This window comes from Lepeophtheirus salmonis, chromosome 5 (assembly GCF_016086655.4).
Source record: "Lepeophtheirus salmonis chromosome 5, UVic_Lsal_1.4, whole genome shotgun sequence".
Lineage (NCBI taxonomy): Eukaryota > Metazoa > Arthropoda > Copepoda > Siphonostomatoida > Caligidae > Lepeophtheirus > Lepeophtheirus salmonis.
This window is the reverse complement of record NC_052135.2, coordinates 47,702,380-47,719,938: the sequence shown is the minus strand read 5'-3', so window position 1 is coordinate 47,719,938 and position 17,559 is coordinate 47,702,380. Positions and strand designations below refer to the sequence as shown.

Genomic DNA, 17,559 nt, shown 5'->3' with positions numbered 1-17,559 from the left:
CACTTTTTTTCATCGGCATAAAGTAGTATTCAATGCATGTGTTAAGTTTTTTTTTAAGCCATGTACTAAAGTTTTATCAAGGTTAGTTAGAATTTTTTCTTGTTTATGTAGTTTATTACATATATTATGGACACCTAGGAAAGTTTCGCCTTCAATTATGATATTTTTATGACGTGAGTGAAAATGCTCAATAATAGTACCTATTTTATTTAATGAAATAAATCATTAATAAGTGTTTCTTATTCTTCTCATTAAATTATAACCCTTAAGCAAATTATATACTATTTACGCACGTAATTATCAACTCTTCATCAAAAATACTTATTTTTATGGATATTTTATCGGTCTTGTGTGGCTCATAGTCCATAGTTAATGGGTGCATAGTGTAATTTAGACTTTTTTAAAGCAAATTAAACTATATCACCCCTCCCAAAAATGGGATGAAGCGTTTTCAATGAAGAATTTACTCCTTAAAATTATGAATATAGATATATACATTTGTAATTAGTTAATCATTTGTAAATAAAAAATTGAATAATTATATTTAGCAAGATTTAATTAACATATAATGTATAATTGATTAAGTTTTACTATTGTTCTTATTATTTTTATATGTAATTGAGTTACAAGTACAGTTTTAATAAAAATTTAAAATATTGCTTCACTAAAATCATGGGCCAGTTGATGACGTAACTCGAAACAAAAATTCTTTGAGCAGCCTTGTAAGTAATGGTCTTTAACAAAAAAGTTGTATTATATTTTTGTTTTAAAGCTAATATTTTTGTACCGGAAACAATTTGAAAATAATGATTGTGTTACAATACTAGTATCTGAACATTGGTCCTAAATTTCTTCCTTGTGATCCATGAAATTTAAAAAAATTATAAATGTTGTCTACAACTTGTAATTTGTACTAGCAGAATGTACAAGTTTAAATACAAGAAAAATGGCAGAAACATTTTAAAATAAGAAATTGACGGACAATTATTTAAACATTATAAAATGATTGATATTGCGTTAGATGTCGGATAATGGTGTAATTTATGGCTGTATAATGAAATAATAATAAATAATTACAAAAACAATAGTTCTATTGTAACATCAAGTTGTAAAATACATAAGTAATTTTATCTGATCGATACGAAATAAATTATAAATAATTAAGAATGCCTGGTGTTATAGTGCAACTACAGGTTTTGAAAAATACAAATTATACAAATTACAATTTTCATATAATATGAAAATTGACAATGCAAAGGTGGTCTGAAAATTTTTTAACCTCAATATGAAGATGGTATCACTTGTGAGTCAATACTAGTCATCCATCTTGTATGTGTTGGGAGTTACTCAACAAAGTTTCATCCATTTCGGAGCCACAGTTATCATGTTACAGTCGTTTGAGTGACTTGACGTGAGCGTTTTTGTGAAAAATGAAACAATTAAGTGTCGAGATGTTATTAAATATTTGTTTGAGAAATGTAACTTTTAAAGAGATTCAAGCAATATTAGACATATAAAGGTTTGTTGTGTTAAAATTTGACGCGTCTAAGTTAATCCAACTCGGAGTAATTGAGCGAAAAAATGTCTCGTGAATAATTATTTTGCAGAGGAAAATGTTGAATACTATTTGGAAGGTATAAAGAGATGGTATCATCGCTGGAAGAAGTGTGTAGAGTTATGAATAATGTTGAAAAATGAAATAAAAACTTGAGAAAAATGTTAGGTTGAAAACTTTTCAGAACATGTGCAACAAATGCTCTTTATATCTGCAAATATTCTGCCTTTCAATTATTAATTAATTATTGGAATAATCGTTTTAATGATTAATCGATTAGCTATGTTTCTTTACTACTACTCCGAATTGGATAGTTCCTTGATTTTTCTATAATACTTTTTATTTATCTCGTGAAAGTTTTTGATTATTTATAGTGAGAAAAAACAATACTATTATTTACTCGAATACTGCCATAATGCTTGATACTTTTATAAGTACTTATTTATGGAACAACACGATGAAATATAAGTTATTATTACTTTTACATAGATCCAAATTTTGAACAAATAAATTATGTATATTATATTCAAGCTAAAATAATTGAAAAAATGCAGTCTTTTTATAGAGGGGGAGATATGAAAAAAAAAAAAAATTGAGTCATAGTACTTAAATTAAATACATTCTTAGCGTTTTATATTTAGAACTCAAACCAATGACCTCGAGTTTTTTATATATAAAAACAACACTTTTATTTCTTCCCTGGATGAACCCCAAAAGATTTAATAAAGTATAGACACATACTATAAACAGTCTGTGTAGTTATTTCTGTGAATATATTGGATGATTTGGGAAACAAGATGAATCATTACATATATATTTTTTTAAACCTTACTTTAGCGAAAAACCAGTCATTTCTATTCCTAACACAATGAAATATTGTTGTATTTTGCTTATAGTAAAGAAACTTGATGTGGTACATTAATAAAAATCAAGGAAACGAGATATTACCCATTCTTTTTTTTTTTTTTTTTTTTTTTTCAAATAGAGATTAATCTCATGGCAAATTTTCCGGAACTATTACCACCATATCAAACACCGTTTCTACGGTACTTGAAACAGAAAAAAATTAGACTTTCTTCATTTTCTAGTATCTAATGGCTCACGACCCGTTAATTAAGTACCCCTGCTTTAGAGTCAGTTTCTGGTTTCTGATATTTGTTTGGCTCTGATAAGACTTCTCAAAGGGATCCTACCATAAGATTAGTTTTTTAACTTTGAAAGAAGCATTTTCGAAATATTAAGCAGACCAATCTATTAATAGAAATGAAAATAACTAATTGAAGAATCCAAATCTATTCTATAGTTTATTTATTTTTTATTTTTTTGTTAGGGGCCTACAATTTATTTATTTTCTATATTAAGCAAAAACACCTTCAAATACTTATTTTTTTAGACATAGTATTAATGAGTAAAAAAGCACTGAAGGAGATTAAAAAGAAAAAAAATCTGAGTAGTTGGAAAAATCTTCATATTAGCATTTTGGATATAGGTTGGTTGCTTAAAATCTAAGTATTTTATACTTGAGGAAGTTTTTTTAATTAGCTATTTCCCAAGTTTTATAAGTGTATAGTGATCCGGCTATGGAAATACTTGATATAATTATTTGAGATGTAGTTACAATGTACTTAATTTGTGAAAGGAAAAATAATTACGTATAATTGAGATAATCAGAATTATTAATGTGTTCTAAACATGTTTGGAGAAAAAAAGGACTGTAACATGTAATATAAGTAGTTATAATATCCAATTATGTCTATATAAAAACGGGTTTTACTTTAATCAAAATAAGTAGATGATCAACTCATATTACCTTAATTTCCTTAAATAGACCTTATTAAACTTTTTTAGAAAGAACAGGCACTCATTTCTAAGAAATAACATTCAATAAAGTCATCAACATTTAGTAGGTAGAACATATTTATATAAAATGCCTTTATTTTTGCAAAAAATTTAAAATCCATCAAACAATGTATGAAGAATATATATTTATGTCATTGATAGAAGAAAAAAAAATCTTGAAAAAGGAAAAATTCAAATTTGTATTGACTTGATAATGATAGAGATTCCATGCAGAGGATTTTCACCTACCCCAAAGATTATACCGATAAACATCTAAAAATACCACATATTGGAGACTTATTTATTAATACATATATGTGAGGAACAAAGTTATAGAATAGAGAAAATAATAATGGGTGGATTTATATACGATATTATATTTATCTGCCTCCTTTAACTTCATAAAAATCAAAAGGAATAGTGAAATACAAAATCCAGCTCTGTTAGAAATAATTTTTAGAAAGGAAAATAAATCACCATGTTATAATCATCAAAGTTACAGTTTGCTCAAGTTGATTGGACAAGTCATTTTATGTGTAAACAGGGTTTTCAAAAAATATCGTTTTAGATTAAATAAAACACCGACCTCGTGTGGATGCAGAGCCAAAACGAACAAAATGTAGCGGCTTCTTAAGAAAACATTTCCGTGTGGACGTGATCTTAAAGTAATAGTAAAGTCTTGCTTAAATCCTAAAAAAAGATTCGGTCTCGAATATGGTAGTTTTGACCACAATACCAGTGTTTATTTTAAATTCATTATTTACTAATTTTATTTTCTGAGCAATACACAGTTTTGCCTTAAATGTGACAATACGAAACATTCCTTATTTTTTTTTTTTTTTTTTTTTGATAATTTGTTGATTAACCATAAAAAAAATCGAAACCAGAATAGATTAAAAATGAATGTGTCGAACATATATATCAATGAAACACTACTAGTTAAATAAGAATGTAAAACACTCAGCCTTGAACGTGGGAAAAATACTACCTTACAACTCCTTTTATCTTGATTCAATATTCAACGGATTTTATGTTTTTACCTCGATTGGTCTAGCTGTAAGTAATATTACGGAAAAGGTTACGGACCGATTCTGATAAAATAATCTTTGCGGGACGTTTATTTATGTTGACAATAAGAAGTCAATAAGTTTTCACACAGAACGTTAAAAATGCAAATATACCATTACTTTTGAACAAATTGAGATACAACAATCAAATAACTGTTAATTTTTAGGGAAAATACTTTAAGCTGGAGTTTTACACTCGACCGAGTGTCAATTCTAGCTATTAAATAAAATGGTCAAATTTCCAAAAGCATAATGTTAACGAAAATTCATTCTTAGATTTTTACAGATGGCTTTATAGTTATTATTTAAAGGCTAAAAAGTTTTACATATCATAACAATAAAAGTCTATATTCTTTTAATAATTTTTTTTTTTTGAATAAGTTTAATCCAAAGTAAACTACTTCCAGAATAATGATGCAACATGAAAACTAATATAACTATTTAATAGAAGTACAATCACAATGCCTTTTCGGTAAAAAAGGCTTACGTTTAGACAATTTTATGTATATATGTACAAACTTACAATAACAAGCTCTCCAATTTCATTTTTCCATCTTTTTCTCTACTTGTCAATGTATTAATTATTTGCAAAAAAGATAATTAAGCAGAAGAAAAAATCCATATTATTACTATAAAAATGAAGAATGTATTCTTAATTTAGATTTATACTCGATTAATTCGTTAAATGTTATTTTTAACAAATTAATCGATTGAGAGTGTAAAATTGGTTTTTTTACTCAGAGTTACAATAGGAAAACTAATATCTTTAGATACTATGTTACAACATATATATTATTATAAAAACTACCATTTTCAAATGATGTATTGGAAATTGAGTATCATTTATCATTTGAGAAATGAATAAGCCTCATGAAAAGTGAAACATGGAATATTAGTTATTATATGTACCTGTAATAATTATTACAAGAATCGAACTAAAAATTGGATCTGCTAATGATTATATTCTTCCAAGTTATATAGAATTATAAGTAATTGAACAAAAGCAATGTAGCTATCATGGAAAAATATTTAGAATCCGCGTTTTTTAAAAGACGTTTTTCAAACGTATAAAAAGATCAAAGTATCGTAGAAAAAACCGAAGACGAAGAACTACAAACAACCAATAAAACATATGTAGAATGAACCAATAGTCCTCCTTTTGTATTTACTTCTCATGATTTTGTGACCAATTTGAAAACATCTCCTATTTCATTATTAGTTGTATATAAATATGCATGCACTCAGCTCCGGAAACAACTCCGGAGGAGGAGGACGAACACGTAATAAAAATACGCGTAAGCAATCCTTGGCTAAAATGGTCACGCAAAGCTTTCCTGCCGGATCAAAAACACCCACTTCCTGGGTGCATAAAGATGGGAAGACCCTTGATGATATTATTGAGGTAAGGTTTGAAAACTGGGGACATGGGTATATTTAAAATATACATATTTAAATTCTGTAAATTTACATAAAATGATTTAGCTAGGAAATGAAAAAAAAGGAGAAGACAGGAAAGCAAAATTAATGGTTCTCATAAATAAATAAAAAAACTTCCTTTAATTAAGTTTAATTTTTTTGTGTGATTTATCAAATACTTAGAAAGATATAATTCAGTTATTTATCCAGGAGAAATTGTTTTTCACATGTTTTAAAACGTTAAAGAATTACTTAAATTTATATTTTGTTAATAAAAGGAAAATAGGTAATGTCTTTTGTAATAATAAAAAGCTATCTACATAATGAAATTCATTTAAAGCTTTTAAGAAACAAAAAAGTTCCCCTCTATTGTGTGTAACATGTATGTGTGCATAAACAATCTAATGAATCACGAGCATTCATGTATGTCCCACGTGACAGCCTACTATAATTTTATGCAATGATATTAATAACTAGACAATTTACTAAATATTTATATATAACAGCAAATTACATTTTTCAGGAGCTGGTAGCGACCTCTGGATCAGATAGAAATTGGAAGGGGATGTTGATAGCAATTGTTGTCATTCTTGCAGTGCTGGGACTTATTCTTTTATCCGTCTTATGGATGACTCCGCCACCAGATACATCACCAAAGGGAGAAAAAATTTCCTTTTCGGATTTCCTGAGTAATAATTTATCAGGGAAATTTTTTAACGGATCTTGGGTTTCAGGTAAGAAAAATGATATTATTTGTTTCTGATGTGATTTTATTGTACCTCACTACCTTTCCATGTTCAGAAAGAGAAAGACCAATAATATGTTCGTAAATAGATAATATATTTTCCTTAATCTTGAACTAATTTTCATTTAACCAATTAACACCATACGTATGATATTTGATATATGAGTTTTTGAATCTTCGATCAGAGAATTTTAACAATTTTGTGGCTCAAAAACTTTACAAATGCAATTGCAAATATACAGTAGAGGAAATAATTGAGGTCCAAAGACTGGCTAGGCTACTGAATTTGATGTACTTTCTCTTGAGGTACTCCTTTGTTGCAATGGCCGTATGTTTTGTGTTATTGTCGTGAGACACAACGCAATAAAAAAAATCCAAAGAAAATGACTAGTTAAGAAATTAATAAATATTAATTATTAATATGTATAAAGGGGTATGATATCATAAAATCGATATTGAAATCGTACACAATATTCAGATAATGTTTTCTATTTAAAACCCCATTTAAAATTACAAAATCGAACAAAAATCCTTAGTATGTAGTTCTTTTTTTAATGAAAATGTGGAATATTTTTTTACAATATAAGCTGTAATATTGTTTATCATTATAAATCATGAATAAGTTATAAAGGCAAAAAACAAAGTGTCGTTTTTCATCATTTTTCAGTCTAAAAATGGAAATATGTCGAGTTCAAAGAAGATACAGAATTAATAAATACACTTTTATAATAATAAAAACCCCTTTTGCATTATTTTTATTTATATTTTTTATAATTTAGTGATTGTTTTAATGGTCTAAAATGAATCTGAAGAATGATAGTGCCTAATTAATATAATCTCAAGTGTGTATGAAACCTGAAAATCCAGTTAAAAAATTAAATCAGTTTTTAATTCTGTGCTGAAAGGTGTGTTCCATTATTGGCTTCAATTAATTAGTAGAAACTTTGAACTTATAATTGTTCCTTTTGTAATCAATATGAGCATTACTATCTTGCAGGTTATAAACTTAACTTTCTTAATTACCACTCGCGAGGATTACAACAATTTTAAAATCTCTAGACATGACGTTATCTCACAAATATGAATATTGAAACTCTACTCTTTTGAATGCTTAAAAATCGTTTTTTTAATAAGCTTTCTAACTGTGAGCAATGGCCTACTCATTAAATGGAGGAATATAATATAAGAGTTGGAAAAATTAGTTATCAACAAAATATTTGTTGAGCCTTTATATTTCTTCTTAGAAGGAAGGTTGGTAGGAGGATTCAATAAGGATATCATTTTAAAGAGCTTTACATTTGATAAAGAAAAATATCATTTTTTGTCTTTACTTAGTGCCAATGGGGTTTTATTAGCCGCTTTAAAAAATTACTCGAGTATCATTTTTCATATTGTATGTATGTATTTTTGAAGAGCTCTTTTATTCGTTTTTTATTACACCACAATGAATCACAACCCTGTTTACATCCTTACTTTCTACTATTCTCATACAGAAAGCAAAACAAAATAAAAACATTTTGTTCCATATTGAAAATTTATGTTCTGTAAATGGATATAAATAAATATACATATATATTAGGGTGAGTCTAATTTCTAACAAATTCGTTAATTCTTTTTTTTAGTAGAGGACATTTTTAATTATAATTTTTCAATTATAAGGGGTTACCTTACCTTAATTGTTAACATTTAAAAAAAATTTAAGACATTGGAAGGTTTGAAAATATAAGGTCACAGACTAAGGTGTCCATCCTTTTTTTCATAATAAAAAGAATATATATATAATTTAAATTTTGTTAAGCTAACTAATAGTTTTTAATGATACATTATTACACTTGCTACCATTACTTTGACTTACGATATATTCCTAATCAAATATTCCTCAAAATGCTATTTTTTCATCCTTAAGAACTTAGAGTTATAAAATCCAAAATTTAATTTTAAGTTGGTCTACTGTTAATAATACAAAGTTCAATATTTTAGTCATATCCGTTTCCTCACGAAAATTTCTCATAGAATAATACAAATATTTATAGTATCATACAATATAGTTTGAAGACACAGACGATAATTTCTGAAAAGTGGCCAAAAACTATAAAAATGGAATTTAATAAAATTAATGTATTTTAAATAAAGTAATATTAAGATTTAGAAAGTAAATTATCAAATAAACTTATTAAAACTGTACGCTATATTACAAATTGTTATTATTCTGAAGGTCATCATTGATATCCAGACATGGAGATGGATGGAAAAAATAAGGTGTGAATTTTTAAATTATATAATTGTATTAGTTATTGAAACATTGGAATGCTTCACTCTATTTCATGATTCTTAGATTTTGAAAATCTTAGATAGGAAATAAATAGTGTTTCTTTTCAGCAAAGTTTCCCAAAATATCCAGCTCTCGTTCTTTGGCTTTTTCAATAGATATTTGAATCGGAACCTGATAGCATCTGACAGAGTAAATTATTTCTTTCATTTTCCAGAAAATTTCTGGTACTTTCAAAGGATTTAGAGAATTTGGAGTGGTATGACCTATGACCCAGTCTGTTTCTGTTATCCTGGCTTACAATTTTTTCTCCACATTGCTCCATTTTTTTTTTTTTTTTTCCCCATAAAATTCCCATTTTTAGAATTAAATATATTTTTAACATTTCTTCAAAAATTAACTATTTATAACAAACAAATGAACAAGAGTTTCAAAATATGTCATTATTTACTTACATAATTGGGTGTGAGCAATCTATAGAAAATAATATTTTCGTCTCTTTTACTTCAAATATTCACTATTTTATGGGTAGATTTGGATCTGTTATTTTAACCTAATTAAGTAAACATAATTTATATAACAAGGTCAGTGAAGTGGGTTATTTAAGTAAACCCAGTAAATATACGTATTTAATTATATGATAAACAGTTTAATACTTGTGTCATATAGATAGTTTGTTAATCTTGGCCTAAAAACTTTCAATTTTTACTTTTAATAGATATTTCTACGAAATATTCGTTACTTTATTCTGATTTTAGGAATCCAATAAGTATCTATTAATTTTTATGATGAAGTGGTGTACTATATAAAATAATAGTTACAATATTAAAATTTTGTAGTTACTGTTATACGCGTCAGTCCTCTCATTGAAATAAAGAAAAATACAAGAAATCAAAAGGAATACCAAAGGAACGACTTTTTTTCAAAACAATTAATTAATTTCATTAAATCTCGAATAAAGAAAATTTTACATTTGCACAGATAAGTTCATTATAATGATAGAAAATACGAATAAGAGGTGAAGCTTGTTAATGCAAAATTGAAATATTACGCTCACCTTAATATATGTACATATATTTCCGCAATATGAATGAAATATATACAATAACTACACACATTGTTTCTTAAAAAAAAGAAGAAACATTAATTTTCTTTTGTCCAAGTCATTGATTGTATGTTTGCCGACGTACAATAGACATTGACTCTTTCCCACTCACTATCAACAGCATCATTCAATGTTTGATTGAACTTCCTTCATTAACTTTATATGTATTACTTTTTCTCAAACTGTTTACCCTCGAAAATAAGCTGGTGTGCTGTAAATTTCATTTTTCGGATAATTAAAAATAAACAAACCACAAAATTGTTAGTTATTTCATTAATCACCTCTGCGATTAAAAAAAGTTTGAAAAAGACTGTTGTACAATTCTAAGGAGATAATTATGCATATTTCTTCAAGTTACTGACGCATTTAAAACTTTATTATAATAAATTGGTATAATTACCGGAACTTACAGCGTCATTATATTAAACAATATTGGTCTATAAAAGATGTAAGCTTTATATTTTAATGTAAATTCCTCACGCCCTTCCAAAAAAATTACTTTATAAAAAAAAATATTACAAAAAACCATCAAATTTGTTAGCTCGTGACCCCTCACATTCCAATACCAAGTAAAACTCTTGCAGTAGATGAGAGTTGTCAAAAAGTCTCAAAATACAAATACTGATTTCAAACTCAGAACTGGTTTTAAAATATTGGTATCATGACAAAACTAAGTTAAAGGGTTTAGTTTATGTAAATTTACTAATTAGGGACGTTTCAAATATTTTCATATGTAGACAATCTATATTTAAAATATTCACATTGGCAATACATGTGATATCTATATGGGTATTGAAAGAAATACCTGCATTGTCTTTCTACAATTTTAAAATGGCAATATCTGTTTTCCCTGTCTGATTTTGCATTGAACTAGGAATCATCCATAGGAAAGAAAGATTGAATGGCTTGTTCTGGCATTCGTGCACGGGTTCCTATTTCTCAAAGTAAATAACTGTGTATTTGATTTTTTGTATATTCGAAAAATCACTAATGGTTATGTAAATTTAACTACCAACTGCAAAAGATGTGATTATATTTTAGGTATTAAGGAGATAATGAGAAAACGTTATCCTTATTTCCATAAAAATTAAGTGATATTTAAACTAATGGCTTATGGTATTTTTATGTATAATATCATTGATGGATATTGTCTAGTTTTTGGTTTTTTTTTGTTTTTTTTTGCTCATAACTCATATTTGCTCAGAACTTTTTTAATGCTCAAATTTAGCGTATTATCTGATGAAGGTACATTTGCGTTGAGTTTGACAAAAAAGTTATTTTTCTGTATTTTTTTATTTATGGGCCTTGACGTATTCGAATAAGTTACGTTCTGTATAAACCTGTACTCTAACTTATTCATTCATCCGTTAATTAAAAGAGTAATTAGTCACACTATTATCCCATTAACAAGGTTGATATAAACAATAATATTTCCAATTAGACTTTAAAATTTTCAAATAACCTTCATGGAAAATATATAAATATTACCTATTTGGTGTTAAAAAGCCTCAATTTTGGTATGAAACAGAAGTGGTATGTTGCCAACAGTTTTGGATCGTTAATATAAACCACAAGAATATCATCTTTCTATAAATATCTGACCTTTTTTTGGGGCTAAGTACCTTTTTATAAAATAATAAAATATTTATCATATTGTAGAAATTATTATCTATGTCTAAATGTACCCACTTTACTTGCAGCGTTAGAATACGTAACAGAAGAAAAAAAATGGTTGTAATTAATTCATCGTACTAACTATAAATACTCATTTCTAAATGATATTAAAGTACATATGTTGTAGTTACATATCAAGACAAATAATTTTCTATTACAATGAATAATTATGTGATAATTGCTTAAATCTTACGATTGGTTATGATTTTTTGACTTAAATAATTGGTCTAAATACAAACGGATAGAATACAATTAATATGTGTTTTTCAGAAGAAAAATATATATATAAGCTGTAAGAACATGTCTACAAAAATTAATCTATCTTATAAGAAAAACTATAAAATAGTTATAACAATATGAAGGATAATTAATAAATTAATGTTTAAATGACAAATTCGTTGCACTGGTCAAAAAAATATTACTTACATGGTGAAATGTAATTCTTAATAATAAATATGCATTAACGGTTGCGTAGTTGAAACTTGCACATTTATAAAAGAGAGGATTTAGAAAAACACAAGGGAAAAGTTGACAATTCCTCCCACCATCTGACAAACTTTGTGTATTCACTCCCCCTTAAAAAATAATACAATCAGTCGAAAAATGACCTTTCAAAGAGACAAAAGAATCAAGATTTCTGCTCTACTTCACGTGGAACACACACACACAGAAAATCCACACTTAACTTAAGTAAGCAGGCAGACTATTTACAACGTCAAGAAGGCTAATAACGACGACATTGGTATCAAGACAATCTAGCTTCAATAAGACACAGCTAAGGTGAAACAGTCCTTTTGGGAAACCAGTAATACATTCTAGGTGAAAACAATGTTGCCACCATACTTACTAGATGTCAAACCACTCGAATTTTCCTTCTAGCTGTATGTCAAGGCTGGGGCATTCTATACAAGGTCATTAAATCTCAAAGCCCTCAAGGGTTCTATTGATGAGCATTGGAATTCCATGATCCCCAATTTTATTATTGTCTCCCATCAGAGCTTCCGGTGAAGCATCAATGCCATTATTAGAGTCATTGTAGGCTACATTGAAGATTATAAATGGTAAAACACTTGCCAACATCTGAACAAAGTTTAGTAAATGTGGCTAATCGAATTACAGAAATTAAACCTGTAACAATTCCAAATAATTTTTTTTAGTTTTCGATACACACATAGTTTCCTTATCCATCCTTCTAGATCTCATTTTCTTATTACATAACGATGAAAATTTTTAAAAATATAAATAGAATTAAAATAGTTATTCAAGACTGTTCAATAATAATTATTAAAATTTATCAAACAGGAATCTATGCTTCCTTGTACAATATGGACGTTTTGAACTAAATTATATAAATTTATTTATTCATTTGACGGAAATACCCTGCTAAAACAGAAATTCAATCCTTTTAAAATTTTACATAGTTAGATTTTTTAAATATATTAAGACATTTTTATCTAGTTATAAATTGCATTATTTCATACAAACGATAAATATTCAATATTAGTTCGTAGTTTGACTAACAGTCTCAAGCAGTCAAATATATTCACGGAACTAATTACCCAATAAATATTCTATACAAGGTGATCCATAAGTCTTAAGACAGCAACCTCATCATAATATTTCTCCTAAATAGGCTTATACTTTTTAATTTTGTTTTAAGCATATTATTAACGCAACTTCCATATTTTTTATTGTTGAAAAAACTTTTTTTTAAACGTATTCTTGAAACTCTAACGACGACATTATGAACCCGAGGCACACCATGATTTCACTCAATTTTGAAGGGAAGAGCTGTAGGGCCATAACCAATGCTTTGAAAAACCAAGCGGTACAAAGAGACCAAGAATGTCAAGAAAAGGTGCATAAGGGTTCGGCCAAGATCCATGAGGACAACCAGGTTTTTCGAGGCAATGAGGTCAAAGATCAACCGCAAAAAGATTGCTCCATTAGAACAATGGCTCATGAGGCTGGTGTGCCTCAAGAAACTATGTTATTTAACTTGGAGCTGGCTTAAAACAACCACAACGACTAGGTGCTGGGTCGGAGCATCAATGATATTCCCTTGCAGGGTTGCAACATATTAAGGGATCGAAATTTGGGCTTGGTAATAGTCTGGACGGCTTTCCTCCTATGAGATGAAGACGCCCTTGATATTTATTCCCGAGGGTATGAAGGTCAATAAACGTAGAAATGTGGACATGTTACAGTCCCAAGTACGTTCCTCGATCCAGAAACAGCACTGGGAAAGTGCTTTCTCCATTTAGCAGAACAGAGCACACGAACACATACAGCAAAGTCAGTGCAAAAATGGTGAAAAATCACTTTCTTGCACTTTTGGAGTGAGAACATGTGGCTGCCATAGTATCTGCATGAGACCCATTCCTCTCTAAAATTTGTTCCATTTGTTTTTCAACCACTATTTTTTTAATAAAAAGTAGAGTAGCTCACTTAAGTTCCAAAAAAACATTCTAATATAGTAAAAGTACTGTTGTAATCCAGCAATCCAGAACGAAAACCAAACTTTTTATTGTGTCACAGATTGACTTAATGAAGTAGTCGCTTTGCATTTGTGCTTCGTTTGGTGAATGACACAATTTACTTCACTTTATTATTAAGGTGTACGAAAAAAAAAATCTAAAAAATGTCATCCTATACAGTATTATTCTCAATCCCCTCTTGAGCTACTAAATTAAGAGAGTGGCAAAACAGCTGACATGCATGATATTGGTATTTTTAACAGCCCGAATTATAACATGTCTATTATTGTAATAGCAATAACTTTTTCCTTGATGCAAAGCACGTGGATCGTATTCTCCATAAAAGATTGAAAACTATAGGTGTTATGGTAGGTAATAAATGAATGGTTATCAAGGCATCTCTGCTGAGGATGAGAACGACTTTGATCAGAGTTTTGTATAAAGTTGAGTAAATTTTTGCTCAAACTAATGCAACTGGTACTGTTACACGAAATCCAAATATTTGGAGTGAGGAAAATCTGTTTTGCATTAATTCACCGATGACAGTAGTCTTCATTCTGTAGAATTTTAGGTGGAGAAATTTTTTACTAAGGGTCTTTATATTAGGTAAAACATAACCTGGATCGAAATTGGGGACCAAATTTCGGATTACAGAATCTTAACAAAGGAGAAAGGGCGTAGATTTTTGATAATCATCTCGAAGACCAGATCGTCTGATTATTTTTGTTCGAGGATAGGAACAGAATAGCTTGTTAGAGAGTAGGAAGATTTCAGACATTTCAAGTAATGTACAGTCTGCAGTTTAAATTGTACGTAAAAAGGGAACTTTTGGACATTTATAGCTGTAGATTTTAGCAAAGTCTTTGATTCTGTCCTACACAGTTATATTTTGAAAGCAGTTAAAAGACTACTTCCAAAAGAAAACTTTAATCAAATTAGACCTATTTTCTTCAATGTTAAGTCAAATTTTTCTCGATGGGGGATGGAGAAAGCGACCCAATTACTTTAAGAAAGAGTTACCGTCAAGATTGTCCTTCAACTCCCCTATTATTCGTCGCTGCACTAAAAGATCTTGGAAATTCTATTGTAAAGAAATTCAAGGGGGTTAGAGTTGATCTTGGGACCTAGATATTTATGCCGACGACGTCATATTGATGTTAGAAGCTAAGTATGAGGCTCAATTAACTAAACAAACTGAAAGTATTTTTAATTTTTCAGGAAGTATGAAATGAGGTACGGTTTGAAAATCAGCTATTAAAAACTGTTATTTTTCCTATTAGAAAATGGAGCCCAAATAAGGATATTCAAATTGGCAGCTGTTCAATTAAATACACAGTGGAAGTTTTGGGAATTATATGGGATACAAAAGGTGCCTCTTATTCAAACTGGACATTTCTAAAAAAGTATGTGTGCCCATTTACTAATGGAGAAGTTTCAATCTTCAGAAGAAGTTTGACTTCAATAATTTCCATATTATTCCTTATGTATTATATAAGGTAACAGATATTCCCTGGCTCGCTGAGAGGGCAACTGAAGAAGAATAGTCCTACCCTAATAAGTTATTTCATAGGATCTATTTACCGTCAATTAAACGACCTAGATCTGTTGTGGGAGGATAATTATCTCTGCTCTCAAGAATATTTCCCAAAGTCTATCAAAAAGTGCTAATTGAAAAGTGCTAAAGTGCTTTCGAGACATCCAGAGACTGAGTGACGAGCTTCTATTTCCTCACACCCTATGTATACATGGGTTACACTGGGAACATATTTTATAAACGATCACTTGGTGGAATTATTTCCATCTTTAGCGTCTGCACATAGGAGTATTTGGAAAGTAACGCCGTCATTTTCATCCACCTTCACCATTGATGTGGTGCGACAGAACTGTAAAATAAGTTTTATTTTGGAAACCTCATGGAACCAAAACAATTAGAAGGACTAGCCTTATCGAAGGGTATTATCTCCTCCTACGATTTGAGCAACGAGTCCATGATCAACTATGGGATTTTTTTTATCCACTAAAGAGAGCTGCAGACAATCACATGATGCCCATTCTATGGCATTTGAGAATGTTTCTTCCATTAAATTATAAGGAGGAAGTTGACAAAATCTGCTACACGTTCTTAAAAATATTGGACCTGCCCATATCGTGGAAGAAAATAATCATGGGTTCAATTTCTAAAAGTATAAAATTGGAAAGCGATTTACATAGTAATTTCAAATATCTTCAGGATGTATATTCTTCATTGCTTCTTGCAAAGACTGAGGAGAAATGTTTAACCTGCTATTAATGCTTTTGTGGACTGCCCTTCACTACATATACAGAAAAAAATTATATTGCTTAACATAGCAGGAATAAGTTATAAATTCGTGACTACTATTCCTTTATTCAGGCTCACTTCAAATATTTAGAGTGGTCCTACAAAAACTCGCACTATAGAGTTAGCTCTCTCGAGCTGTAGAAGTAGGATAGCAGAGTAGCTGACAGAAGGCAACCCTATCCGAAGTAAAGAATTTAGAGCTATTCTTATTTCAACTGCTGCGAAATACTCGGTTTTTCACCATAAAAGTTCCGGATTATTTTAATCTAACTTGGAGGTTCACCGGGGATTTGAGAGGCTACTACACATATGGTTTGAAAGGTAATATGATGTTTCTTTGCCGTCTCCTACGCATCCACAGACAATTTAAAAAGTTTTGTGCATACATTGCTTAAATTTTGTGATTTTTGTCTTGATCATACTTTTTTTAGTTGTATAGTTTTGATAATTTTTATTAATTTGTTTTCTACTAGATCATTTTACTAATTTTATTGAAGATTTTTATTTAATGTGATAAACTAATATAAAGTATTTTTATTATCTTTTAACACACCCTACAAATTAATTGTTATATGAACTTTTGTTTAGGGATTTAATTAAAGACTAAAATGTTTTGTTGCATATGTAATTTCTCTAAACGAAGAAAGTCTTTATGTGAAAAAAAAAGATACAGAGACTGTACATCTTTTACCATTTTAAAAGAACTGCTCTTACAAGTTTGTTTTTTTTAAGATTGCCAAAATCCTGACTTTGGACTACTTCTTCAGAAAAAAAAGTTCCTTTCTTCTCGGTAGATGACGGCTCATGCATAGATTTAGAAGTACAGTACTAACTTTCATTATCCTTTAATGATTGCATTGGAAGGCTATGCACTATAAAATCATCATCTGGACTCTATTCATAATGATCAAATAATCCTTCAGTACCACTTACGGGTCTATCCAGGTCCATACCATGGCAACTCGAAAAAAGATCACACTTTTCTTCACACTTCATCTCATAAAATAAAATATACCAAGACAAAGATTTTTTATGTTGATGATATTAAAATACATTGGAATAAATAGTTATATGCTCTACAACAATAAAATA

At 28.9% G+C, this 17,559-nt stretch overlaps 1 protein-coding gene across 4 annotated transcripts in view; it reads left to right on the top strand.

Moving 5' to 3' along the window:
- LOC121118779 (prolyl endopeptidase FAP) overlaps window positions 1-17,559 on the top strand; it is a 373,925-nt gene that overhangs the window by 316,443 nt on the left and 39,923 nt on the right. For 3 of the 4 annotated variants that reach the window (XM_071888738.1, XM_071888737.1, XM_071888739.1), the window contains one exon: window positions 6,401-6,611. In XM_071888738.1, the coding sequence (XP_071744839.1) occupies window positions 6,401-6,611 (211 nt within the window). Of the gene's footprint in view, window positions 1-5,434; window positions 5,864-6,400; window positions 6,612-17,559 lie in introns of all 4 variants that reach the window. The other variant, XM_040713366.2, reaches the window with a different exon arrangement.